Consider the following 14406-nt stretch of genomic DNA (forward strand, 5'->3'; position numbering starts at 1 on the left):
AACGTACCTCGGGTGGACGTCGCAGAGAAGAGACTGCCAATGGCAAGGAGTCTCGGGCAGGTCTACTTCTTGGTCGACGAATAATGCTCGTGATACAAGAAAAAAACCAAACATGGATTGCCAGCAAGGAAAGCGATGATGCGCGACAAGGGGCGCTGGCGAAAGACCCCAGAGCACTGCAGGGCCGGATAGGACAGAGAGGTCGAGGTGGGCCGGGTCGTGGCAAACAGCAGTGCAGCACTAGCAAGGCCGTTGCAGCATGGCAGGAGATTGCGGCGGGATGAGGTGGTTGGTGGTGGTGGTGGCAGTTATGGATGGATACTGTCGAGACTGTCGAGCAAGTCAGCGGCGGAGATGGTGATGATGGGGATTTCAGACCGCCTCTTCCTCGATGATACCCAGATGCATGGGAGGAGAGAAGAGTGCACCNATGGTGATTTCAGACCGCCTCTTCCTCGATGATACCCAGATGCATGGGAGGAGAGAAGAGGGCACCGAAGACCTCAAAGCTGAGACGATGTTTCGCCTCTGCTCTCTGCTCTCTGCTCTCTGCTCTCTGCTCTCTGATCCAGTGGGTGGCCAACTTCCATCAAACACTCTGCCGCTCTCTCTCTCTCTCTGGCTGGACCACCAGAATGACGCTCGAGTGAGAAGTTCCCACCTTTTTCCCTCGCTCGGGCGCCAATGGCACGCCTGCCTACTCAACTACCCTGGGTATCCAAGAGAAAGATTGCGTGGTGTAGTTAGTGTAAGGTATCCGTACATACATACCTCAAGCGCTGTGCCGTGGCCACTTCACTTCTTCTTCTTCAGCGATGCCTTGTGCAGGCTCGAGGAGCACCTCCTTTATCCTCCGATGCCTCTGAAAACCCTTCAACACGACGCGCGACATTTGTGCTACCTTTTCATTCCCGAACCTGCGGCATTGAGAGACAGAAATATCTCTGCCCATTCTTCCACCGTTCGGGGCTGATTCTCGGCCGTCGAGGCACCTGTGCCTGTTCCACAATCCGTCACCTCCCGGGATTCCGCGTCGACGCCTGGCAGGGCTCCATGCCCGCCGCAGATGTGGAGGGTGCAAGACACCTCATCTAGTGCGGTTTTCTGGGTCCAGGACGGGGTGTCATTGCTCCAAGAAAGTGGTTCGTGGACAATAGGTGACGGGCTCTATGGCAAAGCTCATAAGGAGGCATTCCATGCTGATTGAGGCACGTGAGGAGACGAGGAGGAGAAGCGGCCGCTATCGTGTAGGTATCCCTCCCTGGCGAGCTAAGCAGAGCCAAGATGCAGCGAGCTAGGTGCTTCGCGTGCAATGGGAAAAATTCAACGGAATTAGACTGGATTACAAGAGCCACAACAGCGTCCTATCTTTGCATGGGCCGTCTGAGATGGACCCAGGTTCGCAGACTGGACGACGACGACGATGACAACAACAACAACAACAACAACAACAACAACAACAACAACAACAACAACAACAACAACAACAAGCTAACCTAACCAATGCGCATTGCCATCCACCTGCAGTCAGTGCAATGTCGTAACGGCGAAGCCAAAGCATCCCCACCGGCTACTCTGCTCTGCACTGGCTCTGCCAATGCTCTGCTCGTCTTATTGCCGGCCCATCCCCCACCGTCACTTCCATCGTTGCGTCTTAAAGTGCACAGCTCCATGCCCAGGTTATCCGTACTTGAGACGAGGTGGCAGACCGTCTTCCCCAAAGCTTCCCCGCACCCGCCACATCCTCCCGCCAGGTCTTGCCTGCCACTGACGTGAAGCACAGGACGGGACGCTGGACGCTGGACGCTGGAGCTCCCGCAGAGTTCAAACCCAGCATCCATGCGGCTAGTTATGCCCGCTGCAAGTGGGCTAGCCTGCCTGCCTCTGCCTCTTCGCGTCTCCCTTTATAGGAGAGACCGCTCTCGGCGGCCACCTCGAGCAAGACATCAGTGAGCCAGGACTCGTCCCGTCTTCGTGTCTCGAGCTCGTCTGCCTTTGCCTTGCCTGCGGACGGGCTGAAGGCGCCGAGGTGCTGACGGTACCGTGCCTCACCTCCTTCAGAAAACACAGACGCTGGAATGAAGACCGTGCCGGCCCGGATGCTGGATTAAATCCACACTCCCCTCGTCCTTTTTCCCATCCGTTCCAGGTTTCGACCGCCGGCCCATCAACCCAGAACCGACTTGCTATTGCATCGTCATTCATCCCTTCTGTGCTGCCCATCTCACAGCCCCAGGCCGAGGGTCCATCAACTTCTGCCGCTTTGCCCCCAAAAGGAGAAGAGGCCCCCATCCATCCGTCCATCATCAACTCTTGATTGACAATCCAGAATTGGCCATTCAGAGCTGTCCAGAGGCAGAGGCAGAGGCAGAGAGGCCCAGAGGGAGCCATGTCTTCCGATCACTCGTTCGAGCTGCAGCCCCAGCTAGTGAGTACTGATCTTCACCGTCCTGCTCCATCCATCTACCTTACCCGCCGTGGTCCCCCCTTTGCAGTCGCACCCTCATTTGCTCCATTGCCATGCAACTCTCCTTCGTACCACTGCTGCACGGCCGGGCATGTACCCTCCATCCACGTTAGCCTTCGTCGAGTCCCCACGATATCCTCAGCAGTGAGGTTGCTGGTCACGAGTGTGGATCGTCCGGGGAAACCGACCTCACAACCGCCCCTGCCTACGTCACACATATGCCAAGCACACCACAGCGACACCGCGCAGCATTTCCAACCTCGCCTCGACTTGGTTCGAGAGGCCGCCCTGTGAGATATTCAACTTTACCTTGCCGGAGAGCGGAATACGTGTCCGAGTACCTGTGCCACCGATCTGCACCCAGGGTCTATCCGGTACGGCATACATATCGACATGTCGGACTAGGCCTTCCAGCAACCCCCGTCCTTTCTCATCTGCACATTACCGCACCGCCTTCAATTTCTCGCATGCCTTGTTTGTGCGGCTTCTGCTTGCTTCCCGTTTGAAAAGAAAAGAAAAAAAGGTCTAGTCGAGCGGGACTAACTGTGTTCCCCCTTCGTGTCTGTAGCAGCTACAGCCCGCCGCCGCCTTGGAGCCAAGCCCGCGGCGCCTAACCCTTCTCGACCTCCCTTACGAGCTTCGCCTAGACATCTACGAGCTCCTCCTCCTCTCCCCAGAGCCCGTCATAGTGTCCAGCAGTCGACGTCAGCTCCGCGTAAAAGTCGAGCCGCCGGAGCACCAAAACGCCTACCTGCGTGCCCCTCGGCCCACAGCACGCACCGTGCCGCTTACTCACAGGCGGCCTCACGTCGAGGTGCTGCAGACGTGCCGTCAAATCAACCGCGAGGCTACCCCCGTCCTCTATCGCCAGAATGACTTCGTCGTGGGTTTAAAACTCTGCGCCAGGGGCGAGAATATGGTCGACCCACTGGATCTGGCCACCTTCTTCCCGTCACTCCTCCGGAGGTCGACGATTCTTCAACTTGCGTCCATCACCTTCCGTGGCGCCTGCCTCTGCCACCACTGGCTCACTCTCGCTGCTGGAGAAGGCAGGGCATCCACCGGAGCGGAGCTGGCCCGCGTCTGCAGCAGCCAGGCCGGGGGAAACGATGCGTTGCCGGATACCGCAGACGCTCGGGAGGCGTACCTGATGCTCAGCAATGGCCTGTGGGATCTTGAGAAAGGTCTGGCTTATGAACCATACGCTCATGGTCGTCACGATGCTAACCAGACGCAGATTCTGGGAGAATCAAGGTGTGCGCCTTCTGCAACGCTAGCTATGGCCAGCACTGCTTTATCTGGGGCTCAGGCTCCTTGGCCTGGCGTCCATAAACGGTTCTCTGCATGGGAGAATCGAACGAATGATGATAAACAGGTGCAGACGATATATGGGTTTCAATATAAACTGTAAAAGCGACATGGAATAATCATAATCATCTATTGATATTAAGCATCTGGCTCATCCAATCTCAGGCCCCCTCGTTTCAGCAGACGCTGTTAGACAGTCTTCAAGCTGAACGATGCTACAGATCCTTCTTTAGTCCGCGGTCCTGCTTGTGAGTCATCTCGTAATCAATGTGTACATAGGCTCGCTCGACGTCTGGCAAGCTTTCAAGCTTGACCTGCAGTGCTTCGGCAACGCCGTGTACATCGGCCAAAGTGTTCTTTCGGTCCATGACTATGTCGACCTCTGCAATCAAGCGCGGCCCGGAATGATAAACGCACACCGTTTTAGTGCCCTGTATCGACTCAGAGTGAGTCAGGCAGACGTACATGATTAGTTGCTGCGTCTCGACCGAGGCTGTGACGCCCACGAGCAACAAGAACTCCGCGATGGCGGTGCGCGACCATAGGATAATCACTATCACGGACAATATCACGGCATTGGCTGGATCAATCCACCATTTAAGCAGTGATCCGCCGACAGCGGTGAGAATTCCGAAGCCGTTGACCAGAAGAGCGTTACGATGGTCAGACCACAATATCCGGACCTGGGAATATCGGTTTCGCAGGGGAAAGCAGTAGATGAACAGAACCAGCTTGGTGCCGAAGGCTACACAGACAGAAATTACGGCCTCGGACTTGACATTCGTAACATGTCTATCCGGCGTAGTATCGCCAAGTTCGCGGGCGGCAAAGGCGATGATAACCATCGAGAGACTAGGAGAGGCCGGCGGATCGTCAGCCTCTCAGGGACAGAATTATCTAATCCTTTCTGTTGCCACCCACCTCGTCATCAAGTTGCAGAATATAATGTTCCCAACTGTCTCTAGGCGAGACTTGCCCGCTGGGAAGCGCCGGGGGTTGACCTTCTGGGTGGTGCGGGCGGACAGGGTCAAGACCAAGTAGCTCAGCGGGTCGAAGATGGCATCGGCCGTCGTGGTTATCAGAGACAACGATTCTGTCTTGATGGCAGCATGCAGCTGAAGGGCTGCTAGGACAATGCTGGTACCAAAAGAGCCCCATACGGCTATCTTAAACCGGAGATGGCTGTCGCCGGCTTCCTGGCGTGCGTCGGCAACATGGTCGTCGACGGACTTGAGCATGCGCCCGATCGCCGCATTCTGGGTTTTGTAATATTTCTGAACCTGTCTGCTCCGGCGCCACGGGCCAATCTTGGTATGCCGTGGTTCTCTCCTTTGGGATATGTCGGCTTTGATTTGAGCAAGCTCCTCCGGGGTCTTGAAGGCGCAGGATAGACCGAAGGGGTCGGGCTCGATGCCTCCCCCGGGCACACGAGGCTGCTATTTGACGTCAATGACATCCGAGGTGTGCTTTAGTCCTAACCCGTTCGTCTTGTTCTTGGCTTGGATGGCGTTCCCCAAAGCTGTACTAGTTGCATTGGCCGGGACCTCTTCGCTGCTGATATTTGAAGAACCACTCCGAGATGAGTTTCGAGACGTATTGGCGAGATGCGAAGGTGTGTTGAAGTGGAAAGGATACGGGTGCATAGTGATACTTTTGGACAGGTCGGGCTCCATGGCGGCGGTAGCGTGAGGGTTACAAGATGAAGAACGAAGGAGCTGTTCCTGCAAAGTCTTCAGAACCTCGGGGAAGTGTGACGAGCCTGGCTGACCGTAGGGGTTGACGCGGTTGAGGATAGAGGAGAGGTGGAAACCGGCCGTACGCTGCTGGCCACCTAAAGCTTGCATCCAGATCTGACTAGTCAGAATAAACATGCATGTGGCAAGCTAACCAAACAACCTGTGGGAAGCTTCTACGAAGCCAAGGTACCTTGGGTCGACGCAGATGCTTCGTGGGTGCTGTGGGAAAGAGCCAACTGTTCCTTCCGCTCTGTCGCCTCTTAGCTCACCACACGAGCCTCGGCAGGGGCTGCCGTCGCGATACCACAGCACGCTCAGCCAAGTATCTACGCATCGATGCAGTCCTTGATGGGAGGAATTCTGTTACGCGACTGTATGACTTACAGCAGCATAGTGGCAACGTCGCAAAAGTGCCGAGTCTCTACGATTATCATGGCAGTGACAGAGTAAGGGCAGACGTCAGCACATGCGAGGGCCGTCAGTCTGCACCGCTAGACGCAATATATGAAGGAACATGGGTCTGCAAGATACCGTAGCCGTGTAAAGGTAGACTGAGGAGAAAATTAAAATCAAAAGGTGGCAAATCCGACTATCATGCAAGGCTACATTTACGAGCACACGAGCGGCCAGATGACCGTCGCAAACCAAAGTTTCCTACAACTTGGATTCGGGCCTCGCCGAGTCACCCGCGCGCTCCAGAATCCAGTCTCCGACGTCTTTGAAGAACTCTTCCTTGCAAAGATCGGCATGCAGCTGATGGTACGCACCCTCGTACGGTTTGTGTGTGCAATCTTCGATGCTCTGCGCGCCGTACCATTTCTTACTGGCATTGAAGCACGTCGTCTTGTCCTCGGTGCCGTGGCCTAGCCAGAGGCTCTTGACGTTGGGGCTCAGACTGAGCTTGCCGTGGGCCAGCGCGTCCGTCCGCTCCAGCATGCCCGCCAGACCCTCAAGCGTACCGGTGTTGTGCATGAGGTCGTCATCTTTGATGCTCTGCTGCACCGCCTTGTCCCGCGTCAGGTTTTCAGCGGGAATCTCATTAACGAGCTGCTTCGTCGGGAGCAGGCGGCTGGCAAGCTTGCCGAAAAAGACCTTCAGGAAGCTAGGCTCCTCGCCGGGGGTGAAGGCGATGAAGGGGCTCTCAAGCAGCCAACCGCGGACCTGGCCGACAAGCTCATGATACTGTGGGTCGCTGGCGAGGGCGAGGACCTGGCCGCCGCCCATGGAGTGGCCCAGAACAAACACGGGCGCATACGGCGATGGCAGCTTGTCGCGGATGAAGGCGGCAACATCGGAGAGGACGCGAGATGTTGGCCCTGTAAGGCCTCTCTCGGCTGGCTTGGTCACGCTACGGCCCCATCCACGCTGGTCCCAGGCGAAAACCTGGATGCCACGGCCTGCAAGGTAAGAGAAGAGCTCCGGATAGCGTCCGATGTGATCGCTGAAGCCGTGAACAAAGATGAGCTTAGCCTTGATGGGGCCTTGGGGCTGATGGACCTTAGTTACTAGGTCAATGTTGTGTGAAGGCGACGTTGAACTCACTGTGTAGGTCTTGGTGTGGAGCTTCTGACCTTCAACCTCGAAAGTGCCTTCAGTTTCGCTCGCCATGATGTAATCTGTTTGAAAGAAGTATGTGGGATGGGCTTCGATGCACGAGTGATGGATATTGCGGGTAGTGAGCCACGACGTCGTGTTGTATTTGTTGTGAAAGCCCTCTGGTTTGTGATGGAAAGCAATCGGTTACTCTCTCCCTTGTCGGGGTACTTTCACGTGCCATGGGGACGCAAGACAATGCCATCCCCAAGTAGTCCAGTGGTGGAGGCACTGACCATTGTGGCACCCAACAGTCATGACAGGACTCCGCTTGCGGCATGGGAGCTCAACGTCCAAGTATTGGCAATATTCATGTCGTGGTAGCCAGACCTTCATAGCTATCCGAACTGCCTGGCTTGCAGACAGAGAATAATTGTGTATCATTGAATTCTAAAACTTCCAGGCTCGAGGCGAATTGATGGGGTTGACAAACATCATAAGCAGTGCGACGCTACCAGACATTTAGGCTTATTAATTTATATCGGTTCTTGTCCAGCAGCCTCCAGACGCCTTCCAGGTCGAGTGGAGTTGTTCTATGATGCTGTATAATTGTGAATGACTATCTGGTGATACATGGCTTGACAGCATGTGCCGCACCGAGCAGCACGGTTCCTCCGTTGCTGCAACCCCGCCTCGAACGTTCAGGCACCGTTTTGCATGATATAAAACACTAGGAAACAACAGTACAGCCAGCCAGTCCGGCATCTCCGATTTACCTTTGCTTCTCGCTAGCCTTCTCCTTTTTGCTACTAGTGTCGACGTCGACATCCTCCTCGTCGACCTCTTCGCGTTCAAGGTCCGATTCAATCTCTTCCTCTTCGGTGATGTGGCCTCGGTCGCTACGAGACTCGGGGATCTCGCCGCCGCTCATCTGCCACTCCATGAGCTTGCTGAATGCGCTCTCTGGGTTGGCCGAGAGCTCGGTGTATTTGCCAATCTCGGCGACTCTGCCGTCGTTGGAGAGGACAATGATCAGGTCGGATCGCTTGATCGTCGACAGTCGGTGTGCAATCGAAATCGTCGTGTTCCTGCCCTTGAGCAGCGACGCCAGAGCAGCGTTGACAAGAGTCTCGGACTCGGCATCCAATGCGGACGTTGCCTCATCCAGGATGAGAATATCGGGGTCTTTGATCAGAGCGCGCGCGATGGCAATGCGCTGCTTTTGACCGCCAGACAGCTGCGATCCCCGGGCGCCGACCTGTGTGTCCAAGCCAGCGGGAAGGTCGCTAATGAAGTTGCAGTTCGCCTTGCGGGCTGCCGCAACAATCTCGGCTCTGCTGGCGTTGGGCTTCCCGTAGGATATGTTCTCCGCAATAGTGCCGGAGAACAGAACAGGCTCCTGTGCAACCATGCCGATGCGGCGTCGCAGCGACTTGATGTTCATCTTAGATATGTCCACGCCATTGATGGTGATAGAACCAGACGTAGGGTTGTAGAAGCGCAACAAAAGACCCGCGACAGTTGACTTCCCTCCGCCAGAGGGCCCCACGACGCAGACGTTGCTACCGGAGGGGATCTCGAAGTTGAGGTCGTTGAAGATCTTGACGGCCGGGCGCGTGGGATAAGCGAAGGACACGTTTGAGAAGCGGATAGGGCCCTGCGCTGACTGGACCTTGAGTCCCACGGTCTGCGAGATACCTGGCTTCCTGTCCTGGAGCTCGAACAGACGGCTGGCGGCGCCCACCCCCTTCATCAGTTCCGAGTAAAACGAAGAGAGGCCAAACAGACTAGAACCCGCAAAAGCCGTGTACATCATGAATGACGTGAGATCTCCCAAGGTCATGGCACCGTTGCGCACAAAGTTGCCTCCAACGATCAGCATAGCCAGAATCGTCATGTTGCCGGCCCACCCCGTCGAGGCGAAGAACGTCGCGGCGACCGTAGACTCCCTCTTGCCGAGGGCAAAAATTTTCTTGACCTGGCGGTTGTACCGAGAGACTTCTTGAACCTCGCCGACGAATGCTTGGCTGGTCTTGACGTTACCGAGACGCTCCTCCGCGATTTTGGTCAGCGTGCCCAGGTTCTTCTGGATCCCCTTGCTAATGTTCCTGATCGAACGACCGTAGAAGAAGGCCCCGACGGCGACCGGCGGCAGCATGATGAGCAGAAGGCCGGTGAGCTTCGGGCTCAACCAAACCATGACCACGAAGCCGGCACCTCCGCTGAACAGGGCTCTCAAACCGTCGCTGATGTTCTGAGTGATGGATTTGCCCACAATGACTGTATCGGAGCTGAGGCGAGAGATGAGGTCTCCCACACGATTCGCGTCGAAGAACTCGGCGTCTTGTACGTAGGTTCTCCTGTACAGCTGGGATCGCAGCCGGGCGACCACTCTCTCGCCGACGATGCGGAGAAGAATCACCCTACCAAAGTTAGCCATGGCCCCGATCGTCAGAATGGTGCCCAGAGCCATGAAGAACTGTGGCATGGTCAGCCCAAACAGACGGGCATCTTCTGACGGGTCCTTGGTTGCGATGTCGAGAATTCTGCCAACGGAAAAGGGAATAGACATGGTGACGCTGGACGAAATGACGAGGAAGACCATGGCAAGCCCCAGCCACCTCAGCTCCGGACGCGCAATCTTGATCAATCGCCAGATCTCGGAGAATCCAGCCCTACCCTGAGTCTTGCCCTCCTTTGACAGCTTCGCACTCAGGTTGACCTGGGCCGCTTTGGCCGCTCTCTCGCTCTTTTGGAAGTCGTCATGTTCCGGGTTCTCCGTCGGCTCAGTCCGTCTGGAGCTATGCTCGTCTTCTTTTGTCGTTTCAAGTTTTGTCGGGGCCGGGACATCTTTCTGGGCGCGTAATCCGGCCGAGAAATAGCGCAGAACGGCAATGGAGATGGGGGTTTGAGGGTTTCGAGAGGACGTTGTCGGTCGTAACCCGGTACCGAAAGCGCGGGCGCAAAAGGGTGTGATGATTTGCCCACAGGGCTTCGAGCTGTAGCTTCTGGCGGGCGAATAGAATGCGTGTTGAATGACTGAAGGTGTCGTCGTCGAAGCGCTGCGCAGGCCGGGGATGGACGCCAGCAGCGAGCCCGCTTTGCAGCTCCCGACGCGATGCGGGAGCAGCACCGCTGTTCGCGCTGCCCCCGTGGCCATTTCGAAATGGTATGGAATGATTTTTGTCTATCTCATGGGCGGCGCATATTTAGGAGGTGCGGGAGAAGGCTGCTTCATCATACGGAATAGTTGAACGAATTGCGCATGCATCCGGCCATAGCTGGCTGCTGGTAGGAGATTAAGATTCCGTCATCGGTCTGGTTCAAAATTTACCTGCACTGGGGGGAAGGGGCGGGGGGTTGCTGACACGCGCTGCAGCCTGCAGCCGGGCCTCTCGGCGATAGTCGGGCCGGTAGTGTCTTCGCCGAAGCCCCCCGCCCCGTTACCTTCCGTTTCTGCCGAGGCCGGAAGTACAGAGCTCTAAGCGTTAGTCTGCCCGAACCTCAAGATGCACACGCGTGATTGAGTCACTGGCCTCATCCGTTTTGCTCCATCACATACTCTTGTACGTCCTTTTTTGTAAGCGCGACTGATTTGATTTCTAACAAACTCAACCCTGTTGCTCTCACAAGCGGTGCGCTGCTGCAGAATCCGAGCCGGGGGATCGCCAAGTCGGGACCGCGTGCAGCCGGCTCCATAGCTCTCTCAATGCACTGCACGCTCCAGCTTTGCCATAGCCTGCTGACTACGAGAATGATGTTGCTTCAAGACCGAATAACCATACCGTGAATGACTTCAAATCAGCCCAGTCTTTGGTCGCGGCCATATAAACCAAGACGCCTTCCGGCAGCTCTCTGAAGTACCTACTAACATTACATGCTCCTCTGACCACCCCAAATGTTCTGCATTCAAACGTGTCAGATAAAGTCCCCAACGATATCCCTCAAGTTGTGGCGTTGCTGTCCTTGCGGAGCATCTCTGCCACATCAGCGTCGATTCCGTCGTCTCCCCCAAGGTCAGGGAAATCGTCCCCGTCAAGCCGGCGTCTCTTGTTAGATCCGTTTGCCGATACTGGGATGGACTGATACTGAGAAGCCAGGTTCGAAAGCATCTCGATGCCAGTAGCGGGAGGCGGCTGGAAAGCCTGGCTTGACGCCGATCGCGCGCGATCCGCCTCACCTTCTCGGAGAACAGGCGGCTCATCGTGGACTGGGGGAGGGGTCAACGCTTCCACGCTAGGCGGCGTGAAAGCCTCGACCGGCGGCGGCGTGAGCGCTTCTACTTCTGGTCTTTCTGGTTCTGGACTCGCAGGTGTTCCGTTGCCCGGCGACTGAGAGGCCTCATGTGTTGGCAACCCACGCATAATGGCGAGCTCGACCTCGCGTCTCTTCTCCTCGGTTTCCGCCTTTCGCTTCGTCAGCTCGGCGTACTGTTTCTCGTCATTGGCAAGCGCCTCCTGGTTCGCGCTTAGAATCTTCTCCAACTCGCCGATGAGATCCTTGCGGGCCTTGACGCATTCGGCAACGGCACCCTCTGCGCTCGCCAGACTCTTGAGCAGACCATTCAGGCGTGCGGCATAGACAGGTGCCGAGGGAACCGGTGTGGACGGGTCGGTGAGCTTCTCAAAATCCTGGTTGGCGGTGCTGATGGCTGTCTTTGTGGGCAGGTTGAGCTTCGAAGCATTCTGGTACGAGGTTACGAGCGGGATGAGCTCCGCTGGGACTGAAGGTCCGCCGCCGATGCCAGGTCCTCCAAAGCTTGCCTTCGCGGTTCCACGGGCCTTGTCGAGCTCTGGTACATGTTAGTATGGCCCTTGAGCGGTTGTTGATGGACGTACCGTCGATGCGCGCTTCGATGGCTTGCTGGATGGGGGGTTCGAAAATGAAGCGGTCCTTCCAGACATCCACCACTCTTCTAATCTTGTTCTGAATCTCAGCCGGCGCGCCCTTGTACGCCAATGCCGTAGCTTCAGCGACGACGGGAGAGAAGGCGACTAAAAAATCTTCCTTGTGCCGCGCCTTTGACTGTTGGGTGACCTCTGTGGCGTGTCAGCAAGAATAAGGCAACGCGACGGACCAGCACCTGCTTACCGTTGGCAAGGTAGATCAGGCTCAGCCGTTTTGTGCTTGATGAGTCCCGCAAACGTTGAAGCCAGAGCTGGACTGTGCGATCCGCATGCCTCCTACGAGTTGTTGAGTCAGTGCCATCATTGGTACCAAGTTGGAGCCAGAAAGCTTACTTGTGGAACATGATCCATTGAGCTGCCGTGGCGATACTGTCGTGACTCTCATTCAGTGCTGACAGCTTCGCCAGCACGGCGTCGTCGTTGTATGCCATGGTTGCTCGGGTAAACCGCGTTTATGCTGCGAATGAGACGGGATGAGGGCGCGCAGTGAGCTCTGCGGACGCGACGTCGCTAATCCGAGTAACCCAGGGCTCCGTTGGATGGCGGTTGGCGATTGATTCCCGTGGAGGGCGCCTTATGGCGCTACCTGCGGTTTGGGTCTTGATGCGCGGGATTGGGGTGCCCCAGAGTGAGAAGAACCACAGCAGGCGCAAGAGGTCTACGATCAATCACTGGGGGCTGAAACTCCAGCAGCAAACACCCTGCTTGCGCAAAGTGTCCGGTTCAGTACATCAGGCGTCCTTTGAACGACAAAGGCAAATAGCGCGAGCGAGAGACTGCAGACCTATCAAATGCTTCCTTTTCTGAGATGAATTGAATGTTTTGCCGGGTGAAAGAAAAATGAAATGCATGAGCATCAGTTCAAAGGCCAAGATGGATCAAAACATTTGCTCCTGGCTCAGACGGATTGCTCTAACCTTAATAGAAATCCGATTCGCTGTACCGGGGCTATGCAGGTAAAGGCTATGGTTGGACTCCAGCCACGACGCAGCACGGACTTCCCTGATGACACAACGCAGGTACCTTTCAAGGCACATTCAACTATCCGATGGGCAGAGCTCCCAATGCTGCACACGGCAATCACCGCTCCTGACCAAGGTAGCGTCACCTGTCAAGTACCTACTTACCTGCCTATCATTTCGCACCTTCACTTCCACCACGTCGACGTCTCCCACCCGAACCAACGAAACGACCTCGAATCAACGGAATCTTGTGCGATTTTACCGTGAGACTTGCTGCGAATACATCTGAGCTGCTGACGACGACGATTCTCACGACTACTACCATCCTTCTCCTTTTCCTTTCTATTTACACACAACACCACCAAAATGGCCGACAGATTCCCTTCGCTGGAGGACTTTGATTCGGGTGGTACGTGAAGACTCAGGGTACTGATGCCAGGTCTAACATCCTTACGTAGCCCAGACCGACATCAAGGACTCGGGTGCCTCCCCCTCTGCCGACGACTTCCTGGCCCGCGAAAAGGCCCTCCTTGGCGAGGATGCCAACCAGTTCGCCACGAGCGACGATGCCGTCGCATTCGGTTCCGGCGACGATGATCTTCTCGGTGGAGGCGGCAGCAGCAATGTCATCGCAGAGGAGTCCACATTCGAGTCGCAGTTCCCCGATCTCGCCAACCAGAACGAGGTTTGCATCTTCGTCCCGGCCGCGTTTGCATTTGCTGACAACCCTCCAACAGGCCGTTGCCCCCGGTGCCATTCCCGGTGGCGGCATCACCGCCCCCAGCGTAAACTACAACTCTGGCTACAGCGCCTACGTCGAAGAAGAGGAGGAGCCTGCTGTCATTCGTGAATGGCGCGAGAAACGAGACGCCCAGATCGAGAAGCGTGCGGAGCAGTTCGCGGCGCAGCGCGAGGAGACCGTCAAGGAGGCCAGAGAGAACATTGACGATTTTTACAACAACTACAACGCCAAGAAGGAGAAGCAGATTTCCCAGGCACGGAAGGAGGCAGAGCAGTTCCTAGCCAGCCGCGAGGACACCGTTTCTGGGGGGACCAGTTGGGAGAGAATCGCAAAGCTGGTTGACGTTAGTGGAAAGGGCGCCAAGGGTGGTGCCTCTGGCTCTGGCAAGGAGCGCTTCCGCGAGATCTTGGTCAGCCTCAAGAAGGATGAGAAGGCACCCGGAGCTAGTGGGTACTAGACATAATGGGAAATGACGAAAATGGGCGGGAGCCGTGCATGGAGGTTCGATACCATACGCAGGCTCCAGAGCACGTGTACTTTAGACGACCTTTTCTGCCAAAGAGGATGGTGCAGGGAAAGGTTGCCATTTGGTAATTCTGACATGCATAGTCGTGAAACTCGATTGCGACGTCACTGTATTCGTCGACTCTACATCGCGTGCAACAGAAAAAATGTGCTGTCTAGTGTCGATTTGGTCTATTGATCGCCTTACGAATCATACAATCTGCCCAACGGTCTTGCTAAAGGAAGC

At 56.0% G+C, this 14406-nt stretch overlaps 7 protein-coding genes across 7 annotated transcripts; 3 read left to right on the plus strand and 4 right to left on the minus strand.

Moving 5' to 3' along the window:
• Positions 1 to 1754: 1754 nt before the first annotated feature.
• Positions 1755 to 2317, plus strand: GCG54_00012580 (uncharacterized protein; the record flags this gene model as incomplete). Its single annotated transcript, XM_045412456.1, is given in 2 exon segments — positions 1755 to 1896; positions 1911 to 2317. Coding segments are annotated over 2 exon segments (549 nt in total), but the record flags the coding sequence as incomplete, so codon positions are not given.
• A 72-nt stretch (positions 2318 to 2389) lies between these two features.
• On the plus strand, positions 2390 to 3799 carry GCG54_00012581 (uncharacterized protein; the record flags this gene model as incomplete). Its single annotated transcript, XM_045412457.1, has 4 exons — positions 2390 to 2432; positions 2704 to 2804; positions 3039 to 3651; positions 3705 to 3799. 4 exons carry the CDS (start codon positions 2390 to 2392, stop codon positions 3797 to 3799), a joined length of 852 nt encoding a protein of 283 aa, XP_045267162.1.
• A 191-nt stretch (positions 3800 to 3990) lies between these two features.
• On the minus strand, positions 3991 to 5619 carry GCG54_00012582 (Metal tolerance protein 5; the record flags this gene model as incomplete). Its single annotated transcript, XM_045412458.1, has 3 exons — positions 3991 to 4627; positions 4697 to 5208; positions 5230 to 5619. 3 exons carry the CDS (start codon positions 5617 to 5619, stop codon positions 3991 to 3993), a joined length of 1539 nt encoding a protein of 512 aa, XP_045267163.1.
• A 546-nt stretch (positions 5620 to 6165) lies between these two features.
• On the minus strand, positions 6166 to 7288 carry GCG54_00012583 (putative monoglyceride lipase; the record flags this gene model as incomplete). The annotated part of the gene is made up of 3 exons (XM_045412459.1): positions 6166 to 6999; positions 7054 to 7226; positions 7282 to 7288. 3 exons carry the CDS (start codon positions 7286 to 7288, stop codon positions 6166 to 6168), a joined length of 1014 nt encoding a protein of 337 aa, XP_045267164.1.
• A 528-nt stretch (positions 7289 to 7816) lies between these two features.
• On the minus strand, positions 7817 to 10204 carry GCG54_00012584 (ATP-dependent permease MDL1; the record flags this gene model as incomplete). The annotated part of the gene is made up of 1 exon (XM_045412460.1): positions 7817 to 10204. The coding sequence occupies one exon, from the start codon at positions 10202 to 10204 to the stop codon at positions 7817 to 7819; it is 2388 nt and encodes a 795-aa protein (XP_045267165.1).
• Positions 10205 to 10988: 784 nt separating this feature from the next.
• On the minus strand, positions 10989 to 12382 carry GCG54_00012585 (UPF0400 protein; the record flags this gene model as incomplete). The annotated part of the gene is made up of 4 exons (XM_045412461.1): positions 10989 to 11836; positions 11883 to 12083; positions 12136 to 12227; positions 12285 to 12382. 4 exons carry the CDS (start codon positions 12380 to 12382, stop codon positions 10989 to 10991), a joined length of 1239 nt encoding a protein of 412 aa, XP_045267166.1.
• An 897-nt stretch (positions 12383 to 13279) lies between these two features.
• On the plus strand, positions 13280 to 14112 carry GCG54_00012586 (uncharacterized protein; the record flags this gene model as incomplete). The annotated part of the gene is made up of 3 exons (XM_045412462.1): positions 13280 to 13322; positions 13372 to 13598; positions 13651 to 14112. The coding sequence occupies 3 exons, from the start codon at positions 13280 to 13282 to the stop codon at positions 14110 to 14112; spliced, it is 732 nt and encodes a 243-aa protein (XP_045267167.1).
• Between the last annotated feature and the right edge of the window lie 294 nt (positions 14113 to 14406).

Source organism: Colletotrichum gloeosporioides (genome assembly GCF_011800055.1).
Source record: "Colletotrichum gloeosporioides strain Lc1 chromosome Unknown consensus_24, whole genome shotgun sequence".
Taxonomy (NCBI): domain Eukaryota; kingdom Fungi; phylum Ascomycota; class Sordariomycetes; order Glomerellales; family Glomerellaceae; genus Colletotrichum; species Colletotrichum gloeosporioides.